Here is an 11,561-nt window from a genome sequence, read left to right on the forward strand (position 1 = left end):
CAGCCAGCTAACTTCATTCCCTAAAATGGGTGCCACATAGGCGCTGAGGTCAGTAAATAAAATCAGCTGGCTTTTGTCCACGTCAGTCTTCACTTTCCCATAATTGCTACAAGTCTGGCCTACAGCATCCGAGCAGCAATGCTCCCTTTTTGTCCCCTTTTGTCTCTTAATTCCTTTAATTTCCCTTGGCGCTTTGAAGGTTTCTTTCCTGAATGACAAAACACAAAAATTTACGTAAATAATTACAATTACTACCAACAAATCACAAGACTCTTGCATTAACACACTAACTAGAGAAAAAAAGTAAAAACTAAACAAACTTACAAATAACAACACACTCATTACTCTTTTCACCCAAAATTCAAGTTCAAAGTTAATAAAAATAACTCTAAATCATAGAGTTATCAACTTCCTTTATTTATTTTATTTTATTAAGTTTCTTGCATTTTATGTTGGCTAATGTTGTCTTTTGATACCAGATCAAACTCGTGGATGTCCTGAATGACAATAATACTAGCCTGTCTACCTCATATAATGATGTTATTAATTTAGTGATGGAGAAGGTTACCAAGTTGTGCTGTCAAATGGATTCTTTGGTTGCCTTAGTTGAGAGCTTATCAGAGGTCATTAAGGAAATGACTTCAAGGGAGATGAAGAACATCATTGCAAACAATGTGGTTGTGGATGGCCCTCCCAAACAAGAAGAGCATAGTGCTAAAGATAATGTAGAAAAAGACACTGAGGGAGTTGAGTTTCCTCCCATTATGGACCTGACCAATGTGATCGATGAGTTCTGGAATGCTAGCAATGACCATTTCAAACGCCCTGCTGAACCGAAGAAGTGGGGTATAAGAAGTTTCAGTCAAGTGAAGGTCTTGTAGCAGGGCATTTAAAGTTGTCTTCATCGATCTCCTTGCAGATGTTCTAGTTGGCAGAGTTCATCTATAACCTGGAACTGCAAGATTTGTAAGTTTCGATAACTCCTAAAATTAGTACAATTACAATTTTTTTAAATTACTACCAAGTGTGATTATTATACGATAATAATTAAGCTGGTTGTCATTTTCATTTGATGCAATTATATAGTTTGTGATTATGACGAGCTTAAATTGGATAAGGAATGCATGAGGTCAATTCAGCCTCATAACAGGGCGCGCAAAGAGGTATAAATTGGTTCAATTATAAGAATAATTATTCTGTAATGATAACTATTGATTTGTATGATTGAATGGCCATTTTAAGTTTTCTTATTTACTTCGTTTCTTTGCATTGAATGTTTACTTCTAAGGTAGTTTAGTGGACTAAATGTTTGTTTTCAAATAATATCAGCCTATGCTCGGATCATGACTTTTAAGGAACGCCAAAAATACCTTCACGATTCCTCTCCTATGGTCTGGTTTATGCCAGCAGATATTTCGGTAATGAACTTCTAGATTTTTTTTGTTGGTGTGTTCTATTGTCTGAAATATTGTATCTTAGAAGCTAAGAAACATCTAATTTCTTTTTTTTTTTAATTTTAAATTTTACAGCAAGAACAGCTAAGGCCTTATTACCCTATTCGGCGGGCTACGCTTGAAAACAAGTGGAAGGAATTTCATTTTGGAAATTTTCGCCTATATTGAGAGGTTATATTATCCCTACTTTGAAAGTTTTTGGACATAAAATATTTGAAATCATTGCTGATTGATATAAAGTATATCACGTTTGTTGATTCACAATTTGATTTTCAGATTCTAGTCCCTATTTTCACTGATAAGTGTCCTACTGAGGCAAACTATTTCATGGCAAGGATGATCATGGGTCAAAAAGCAGTTCAAATTTGGGATCCTAAAAAAACTAAAGAGGAAAAGGATGAAAAATTAGAACACACCAAATAAATGGTATATGCATATACCTTTGTTGATCATTTATGCATTGATTATTTTGACTATAGTTTATTTTGTGCATTTCTAATACTTATTTCATGACATTTTTCAGCTGGCTACTATGGACGAGCTGTTCAAATATGACATACATTCCACACAGGATCCAGGTTTTTCATTCAAGACATTTGCCATCACATTTGAGAATGGTCTGCCCTAGCAGAATTCTGAGTTTGATACTAGTCTATTATGAAATATATGGAATCACTTGGAGATGGGAACGGTACAGTGTATGAGGTACGAACGTACATTATTTTGATTTATATCAACACATGAGTGAACTTATAATTTTTAACACTTGTCTTTAATGTTTACTTGTATCCAATTTGATACCATGGCTGAGCGATACTGTTTTGGCAATGAGATTGTTCTCCACGAGTTGAATCAAAATATGGAGCAAGTGCTTAGGGAAAGTGAGGACCATTTCGAGTTTGAACTTGGGCTTGCTATTGGTGAAACATGAATTTCTTTGGACGAGGAAAATGATCCACCATTTGAATCTCTAGGTAGTCCTAGCAAAGACAAACCCGACCAGCGTTTCTCGACAAAGAAAGCTAAGCATGCAAACACGATACCTGCCATGTTGACTAGGACTCGAAGTGCTTCTAAGTATGTTGTTGCACGTAAACTTAATGTTTAGAAAACAAGTTTACATTACTGCTTTTGTGAGTTACTTTGACATGTATTTGCCTTAAGTATGGAACATGACAGTAATTATTAGCTTGAGCTACTGCTGTTGTTGTCTTTTGGAACTATATTCCTCTTTTGAGTGGAGTGGTATGATACACTAATTGGTTTTGGACTTCTGACTTTTAGGATAATTAAGAATGCTGAAACAATAGTAGCATGTTAATTATACCTTTCTACTTTGGACTTCTTTCTATGTGTACATATGCTTAACCATATATGAAACTAATCAATCTGATGTCATTCTGTATTTTTTGTCTTGGATTTTTTATTCATAATGGGTCATGGTGTGGATGGATTTCGTTGCTATGAAGACATGGTGTGGATGATATTGGGTTATGGTATGCAGCCATACAATTTTTTTGTTTTTTTTTTCAGTAGTTAGATTATAATCGAAATGCATATCACATATTGGTTATAATCAAGAGCTTATGGTTTGGACTAATTAATTTGTTTATAGAACCTAACTATTAGAGATCATTATAACATATTGGTTATGAGTGTTTCCATAAGGAATATCTTTATTACGTTTATTTATTGTGTTCTTGACATTTGTATTCATATGAAAAAACTTCCAATGAATCATGTCACTTTTTAGACTGGATAAACATTATTGGAATCTATACAGCATATGTATAACATAAACTAAAGCCAAACATAATAACTAAACTTTAAATTAAATATATGAAAGTAGGAGGATTAAATAGATAGTAGTTGACAATAACTTAGTCAAAGAGCCTACCACACTGAACTCTAAAAAAACATTAAAATACATAGAAAAATTAATGACAAGAAAATGATAAATATCTTAAGCTATTTGCAAGTCACCACCAACTCTCCATATTTCCTCTCACCTTCCTCAATACGAGCAAGCAATTTGTGCAATGCATTTGTAGACCTGTTAGACAGTTTTGATTCACACCAGCTAAAGTGACCACATCCGCTCTGTTCACTAGCCGACTAAATCAAAAAAATAATAGCATATAAATTATGTCATTATTAAAATGGAACTCTAGTATATTATTGAAGAAGTGAGTATTTGGATCTCGTAGCAAGAATATTTACGTAGTTTGAACACCCATAAAACCGTCGACCAGGATTGCTTCTTGTCCATGCAGTTCGTATCACGACTCTAGTTCCACAAGCACATTTTCGACGACTTTCATCCACACTAATCCCAGTGACCGATCCTTCAGTGCTTGTTTCACTAGCATAATTCATGGTATTTTCATGGTGGCCTTCCGGAAAAGATGAACAAAATATTGGTTGATGTTGCTCCATGTTCTTTGACCTCTCCGTTCTAAGATTGAAAAATATTGAAAAAATATTAGTATACTGTTGGTGGGCACTGATCATGTTTTACTACATCTTATATAGGGTGGAAAAAAATATAATTAAACTAAAATAGTAAAATTTGGTCGTTGTTTAATAAATAATGCCTAAGGCGGGAATGTGAAAACTTTGCACATGGGCTTTAAAGGGTTCGACATCAGACCTTCTTTTTAGTTTCATTTTCTATGTTACTATATTAAGCATAGCCAAAACTGAGTATATAGGACACCGTATAGAAAGTGGAAAGTACCATCTGCTTTCATTAATAAGAAAAAACTTTGACTTGTACTAGTTTGATATAAACATTAAACTCACGTGAAACACTTCTTCACCTACCAAATTGTTATTATATACAATTTTTAAAATTTAACCCACATACTCACGATCTAGTTTGCAAAAATTAAGGAATAGAATGGACATAAATGTATGGATAACATACTCCACAATAATCTATAAATACTAAAAAAAGAAATCTCATTTAAGAAATGATTTACGTAACTAGTTGTCTTACAACTATACATCTATTTGGTTTGGTTACCACACGAAAATCAATAAGGTTTTTTATTAGTTTAATCGTTTACATAATTTAAATTAATAACTTAGTTATGGTTACACTAATGAGATTCAAATGAGTGCCTCATTCACCCGTAATGATTTGCATGGAATTCGGTGCACCCGAAAGAGCGCCGAGACGGTGTTAACCACACTAATGAGTGACTTGATTCATCCGAACGAGTCCAGCTCGGGAATCCTGACCAGATCCCGTGTCTCTATGAATCGAAACGAGTTCAGATCTTGTGTAATCACCCTAACGTGTACCTAGGTGATTGGTAATGATTTGCATGGAAGTCGGTGCACCCGAAAGAGAAAGGGTGTTAATCACACTAATGCGTGACTCAGTGCATCCGAACGAGTCCAGCTCGGGACTCATGACCATAACGCGTGTCTCTATGGATTGAAATGAGTCACGATCTTGTGTAATCACCCTAAGATTACCTCAGTCACCCATAATGATTTGCATGGAGATAAGCCAACCTATTCAAGAAGGGTTTGTGCATTGTGAAATGTCAAGATTTGGTGCACTTAATTCAGATGCTACCATGATGAACTTCTACGCATCTAAGTCACCACAGTATTATAACATAGCAAAGAAGGAAATTGTTCGTCTCACTACCATTTTCAAGGACGGTATGGACATCCAAGGAGTATCACAGGGCGCATCCACGAGGAGATTGTACCAAGAAAATCCTAACATAATGCAAGACCCAGTTAGAGTCAGGATAAAAGGTCAAGGAAATCCAGGGCAGGGAAGGGACAATGGGCATGGGATTCCAATAGACAAATCAGATTTCAGACAAAGGGCATGTGGAGCATGTGGTGCCCTTGGTCACAACAGTCGAACATGTCCCAATCGTGGATGCATAACTGGAAGGGCAAGAGGGGCAAGCACAAGCAGTGTTAGTATCGATCGGTACACAGAATCAGGGAATGAAAACGCGGGAGGTGAAAGTGACATGCCTTATTCAACGAGTGAGTCTTTTGGGAATGATTATGATAATCATGTGTAATGCGCAACCTATTGGATGCAATGTTATTGTGTACTGGATATTACTTGTAAGATCACTATCTCTTAATAGTCAAATCATGGAATCATTTTGTAATAGTTATTACTACGTTTATGTATTGGTCATATTTTCAAAATTAAACCGACTGAAATATTGATCTATATATGTTTTTTTTATAAGTTAAATTCAATGAAAATAAATATATTTATTATTATTTAACACTATCATTGCATGAATAATAATTATCTTATTTTCAGTTGATTATGGAACCCATGTTCCCAATCAGATCACTCTTCGAGAGCCTCTAACAATACAATACCAACAGATAGGTTATAATGAAGACTTCTTCTATAATGTCCCAAAATCTCCAATGATGTTTAATGGTTGGATTAGTAGGGCAGGAGGACCATAATTGATTTATTATGCCATTAAATGATTATGTACATGTTTATGTGAATTATATTATAATATGATGTTAAATGCATGTATGTGGGTTCACATTTCATAAGGGCATTTTGGTAATTTGGCCCGTTGAGGGCGTAATTGTTAATTTTCATGCATGTTGATGAACTATTGTTGAGGCCACATTATAATGTGGATTTTTTCGAGCCATTCGGCATGAGACGTTCTTTGAGTGCAAGTTAGCGGTTTGGTCATAACGGGATTAAGTTCGGGACTCAGGGTGAGTCTTGGGATAATTTGATGATTAAAACATTACCATGAATTAAAGGGTAATGGGATATGATTTATTGGTGTTTGAGGATATTGGGAATGACAGGAATTGGAGAGCATTAATTATAATTAACGAGATAGGCGGGAAATGATGATTTTGCCCTTGGTGGCCATTAAAGGTTTTATTTTAAGCTTAGGGGCAATATGGTCTTTTGACCTTAAGGATTATATCAGCCATTTGAAGGCTGTAGAAACTTAAGAAAACAGAGCAAGTTTTTCCTTCTCCCGTGCATCCTTTTTTCTCCTTTTCTCTTTGGATTTTTGAGCTTAATTTGAGGAACCAAGCAAAGGAAGTAAGTCTTGAGGGCTTAGGGTTGTGTTTTGAAGAGGATCCTATACTGAGCTTGAGGTAAGGTTCTAGCCATTAAAACTCTGGTTTGCTCTGTTTTTCTATTGGATTTCAGCTTGGATTTCTAGGTTGGATAATGGGAATTGATGGGAGTTTTTGGCTAGGGTTACTTAGGTTATGATGCCTAGGACTTATGTATATGGTTTTTAGGAGTCTAAATGAGGTTTGGAAGCTGGTTTTTCAAGTTGGAAATGGAAAAGTCAAAGGAGGGAAAAACCAGGGCAATTTTGCCTAGTTGTAGCACAACAGCGCCCAAGTAGTAGTGCTATAGCGCTATGCAGGGAAAAATTTCTTTGTCTGTAGCGCTGGGGCGCTAGGGGGGCAGCGCTACCCTGACTTTCCTGATTCATATTTTGAGCATTTTTGAAGGTTTTTGGCTCAGGGTTTCAATTCCTAAGGCTCGGGATCGAATCTACTCACCGTTTGGGTACAATTCGGGGTCCCGGGAGTGAGATTTAGGTCAAGACCTTTTTATGGTTGATTTTCATTAATGGAGGTTATAATTGGTTATGACTAGGTGACTACTAAGGAATCAAAATGTCGATCATTCTCAAGGATCGTTCTTTTACTGTTTCTCTCTCGAATCAGAGGTAAGAAAACTGCACCCATATGTGACATGCATGGTTATAAGTGAGGCATGTTGAGTGATGTATATGTGGACTTTTATTGCATATTAAATGCTTAGCAATCTTGCTTATTTGTGAATGGCACTGACCTATGAGTCAGGAATTGGCAATGGTGTCAGTAATGACTGCGAAGCTATGACTCATTAGTCAAGTTCGTCAATAATACTGAACACTTGTCATATAGAGTTGATGTATGAGTCAAGAACGGTATTGGCATGCTTAATGCAAACTGAAAAGATTAGATCTAATCGACATCAACATTAAATGACTCATCATGAGCATTAATGTCGGACCGACCTTAAGTTTGATGAAAACTAAAAACACTTGTCTAGTCTAAAGGCTAGTCATTTAGAGCTAGAGCCAAAAGGCTCAGGTGACTGCATCGTCACATGGCTATGGATGCTGAGTCCACTTAGTGACTTGCTCATCAGTCACTCATCTGAGGGTGCAAAACCCATATTAGTGACTCACTTCTCAGTCACTCATCTGATTAGGGCTATACACCTCATCATGGTTATCAGAACCTCAAGTGTTAAATCACTCATCTGTTTAAGGCAATAAGCTCTGTATGATTATCATGATCATCATTTGATATTATATACATGCAGTAATGAGTTTTCTTGCTGAGCTTTGGCTCACAGGTGCTATGTGGTGCAGGTAAAGGGAAAGAAAAGCTCACCCAGCCTTGAGTGGAGAGCTTTAGAGGTGATGTGTACATATGCGGCCGCTTGACCACCACAGCCAAGGTGTTTCTTAGAGGAACTAGGGGTGAACTCTATTTTTGCTTCTTAGGTTGGCGGGTTGTAACTTTTGCACTGTAATGACCATTTTGGATTGTAAATAACTTGTAAACGTTTTTATGGGCCCATGTACAGTTTTATATTTTAAATAAAAATATATCTTTTCCTTTTGATCGAGTTTTTCACCTTAGCCTATTAATGATACCTAGATGCACGTTTATAACCAAATGACTAGATTAGTGAGTTAAGAACGGTCCAAAGCTCACAGTAATAGTCTTGGAGTAACCAGAGCGTTACATCTTCCTTCAAGGTGGTCTAGATCCAAATACCAATCGTCATGAAAGGCAGACCTATGATCGGTGGTACTTTGGCAGTACACATGCAATTTATGCAACAATTTTAAGAACAAGGTCAAACCAAGCTGTGCTAACATATGATGACAGAACATGTCGATTACTTATCTACAAGAAAAACAAGGTAATTCAATGTAATAACATTTTATATTTAATTGCAGTAAATATAACTAAGAAATATTATATTCACTAACAAATATTTTCTAAATAGTAGGCATAACAGGGTCAATTATTGGGTAATAAGAATGTTTATTTGATGATAAATTGGGAGTTATTGAGATCAGGGTGAAATTCTGAAAGTTTTGACTATAATGTCCCAGGGGGTGTTTTCGGGACCCCAAGCACTAGGTTTTATTTGAGGTTACTTAAGCTTGAAGTTGCTTATCAGATAGAACGTACGTTAGAAAACCTCTCATTCTCCATTTCGTTAGTTCGTTTTACCGTTCGAGCCTTTTCGAAGGAATTTCGAGTTCTAGGAGTCGGAATCAAGCAAGGATTGAGGCATAGCGATCCTAGGAAATATTAGAAGCTTCTTAACCGAATGATTTGACGAGAAACAACCCAATCGAAGGTAATCGAAGTCTAAGTTTTGAGTTTTTCGAGTTTCTAAGCTTTGAATTAGATTTTGTAAATTGTTAAGTTTTCAGTTCGTTCGAACCTGGGGTTTTGAGGGTTTTGGAGCATTGGGAAGCTTGGGAACTTTGATTTGATGATTGAGGAATGTTTAGGCATGTTTTTGGAGGATTTGAGAAGTTGAAAATCGTGTTTGGGAATGGCCCAGGGTTGGCGGCCGCGGCCCTAGCTCGAAGAAGCAGGTGGAGCCATTTTGCCCTTGCTGGGCGTCGCGGCCCTTGGTGTTGGGCGCCGCGGCCCTTGCTCCTAGTGTGGCTGGGGGCCGCGGACCAAGGTGTTAGGGCCGCAGCCCTTGAGCTGATTTGAGCCCGTTTGCATGTTTTGACCCCGGGAACATGGTTTTAGGCCTCGGGATCGTTCCTACTACTTGGATTAGTTTGGATTGATGTCTTGGAGGCTAGATATTGGTTTGGGAACCTATGTTGATTATTTTATTGATGGTATCCTATAATTTGTTATGATTAGGTAACCGCTAAAGGACTAAAGGTTGATCATTCTCAAGGGTCGTTCTTTTATTCATTCTAGCTCGAATCAGATGTAAGAAATCTGCACCCCATATGTGACATGCTTGGTTGTTCTTGAGGCATGTTGAATGTGTAAATGTGGACATGAATTGATTATTGGATGCTTAGCAAATCTTTCTCACTTGTGCATGGTACTGACTCATTAGTCAGATTTGGCAAAGGTATCAGTATTAATTGTGAAGCTGTGACTTATTAGTTAGGTTCAGCAGTGGTACTGGGCACTGGTCACATAGTGCTGACTCATTAGTCAGGACGGCCTTAGCATGTTCCATGCAAGCAAATAAAGATTAGATCTAATCGATATCTGCATTGGATGACTCAAAGAGCATTAATGCCGGACCGACCTCAAGTTCGATGAATATCATAAGCGCTTGTGTGACTTACCCATCAGTCACTCATTTGTTAAGTCTGTTTAAGGCTAGTGGCTTACCTAGCAGCCACTCTTCTGTTTAAATTAGAGACTTACCTATCAGTCTCTCATCTGTTTAAGCTAGTGACTTACCCATCAGTCACTCATTTGTTAAGTTAGAGACTTACCTACCAGTCTCTCATCTGTTTAAGGCTAGTGGCTTACCCAGCAGCCACTCTTTTGATTGAATTAGTGACTTGCTTGTCAGTCACTCAGTATGGTTTTCTAGAACCTCAAGTGATATTCACTCATCTGTTTGAGAGCTATGAGCTCTGTGTGATTATAATGATGATTATTTGATAATGTTTACATATAACGCTATGTTTTCTTGCTGGGCTTTGGCTCATGGGTGCTATGTGGTGCAGGTAAAGGGAAAGAAAATCTCACCCAGCCTTGAGTGGAAAGCTTAGGTGGTGATGTGTACATATGCGGCCGCTTGACCACCACGGCCAAGGAGTTCTCAGAGGAACTAGGGGGTTTACCCTATTTTTGCCGCTTAGGTCGGTGGGTTTGTAATTTTGGAACAGTAATGACCTTTTTGAATTGTAAATAACTTGTAAATGTTCTTGTGGGCCCATGAATAGTTTTATGTATATAATAAAACATATCCTTTCCTTTTTGTGGTTTTTCACCTTAGCTTGTTATTAACACTTAGAACACGTTTTTAACCAAAGGACTCGGGTAGCGGGTCAAATTTCCGGTTCACCGTAACGGTTCTGGGGTAACCAGGGCGTTATATACAGTAACCATCAAATTTATAGTATACACTAAAAATATTAATTTAAAATATTCATTATTTATAAAACACTTTATTATATATATTTATATAAAAATACAGTTATAAAGTAGTGAATTACAATAATTTTGTAAACAAGTTTTACATTTTTGTAACAACAGTATGCAAAACTAATGGGAAATTTCAATTTGTATGCTTGATAATTTTTATAATTACAAAAAAATACTATGCATATTAAAAATTTCAAAATAATGCTATTTTTTGGCACTTTACCCAAAATGTCATTTCCATTTCCTCCTCACTTTTCACTTCTCATTTCTCTCTTCTCTCTCTCTCTTATTTCACTCTCTCTCACCTCACAACACCACCACCACACTAAATATTATATTTCGAACAAATTTGGACATGATTTTTGGGTTTTTTTCAGATCTGAAACTCTAAAATCTGCAGAAAATCGACCTTGCTCGATGGTGGTTCGATGGTGCTCGATGCCAGCTCGATGAGACCTTCAAAATCATGATTTTTCATGAAAAAATGACTTTGCTCGATGGTGGTTCGAAGGTAACTCGATAGTGGCTCGATGGTGCTCGATGTCAGCTCGATGAGACCTTCAAAATCATGATTTTTCATGAAAAAATGACTTTGCTCGATGGTGGTTCGATGGTAGCTCGATAGTGGCTGATGGTGCTCGATGCAATTCTTGTAAGAGACATAATTTTTCACTCGGGTGCCCGTTTGGGGTGATTTTTTTTAATTTTATTTTTGGTATTTTTTCAAGATCTACACGCTTGACATGTTCATATGCACATTTTTGAAGTGTAACACTTGTAAAAAATACAAAAGTGCAAACATACCTCATGTTTAAGACATCTTTTGGTATATTTTTAAGTTTTAAACTTCCCAAATGTGCATGAGTATGTTAAACGTGTAGATCTTGAAAAAATACCTAAAAT

At 36.7% G+C, this 11,561-nt stretch overlaps 1 protein-coding gene across 1 annotated transcript; it reads right to left on the reverse strand.

Moving 5' to 3' along the window:
- Positions 1 to 3,422: 3,422 nt before the first annotated feature.
- LOC133781307 (uncharacterized) lies at positions 3,423 to 3,890 on the reverse strand. Its single transcript, XM_062220294.1, has 2 exons — positions 3,675 to 3,890; positions 3,423 to 3,569 (listed from the first exon to the last, which is right to left on the reverse strand). The coding sequence occupies exons 1-2, from the start codon at positions 3,888 to 3,890 to the stop codon at positions 3,423 to 3,425; spliced, it is 363 nt and encodes a 120-aa protein (XP_062076278.1).
- Positions 3,891 to 11,561: the final 7,671 nt, after the last annotated feature.

Source organism: Humulus lupulus, chromosome 1 (genome assembly GCF_963169125.1).
Source record: "Humulus lupulus chromosome 1, drHumLupu1.1, whole genome shotgun sequence".
Taxonomy (NCBI): domain Eukaryota; kingdom Viridiplantae; phylum Streptophyta; class Magnoliopsida; order Rosales; family Cannabaceae; genus Humulus; species Humulus lupulus.

Coding starts and splice junctions, on each gene's coding strand:
- LOC133781307 (XM_062220294.1), bottom strand. CDS start 3,890: ATGGAGCAACATCAACCAATATTTTGTTCATCTTTTCCGGAAGGCCAC. Junction 3,570..3,674: donor TTTATGGGTGTTCAAACTAC/GTAAATATTCTT, acceptor TTTTTGATTTAG/TCGGCTAGTGAACAGAGCGG.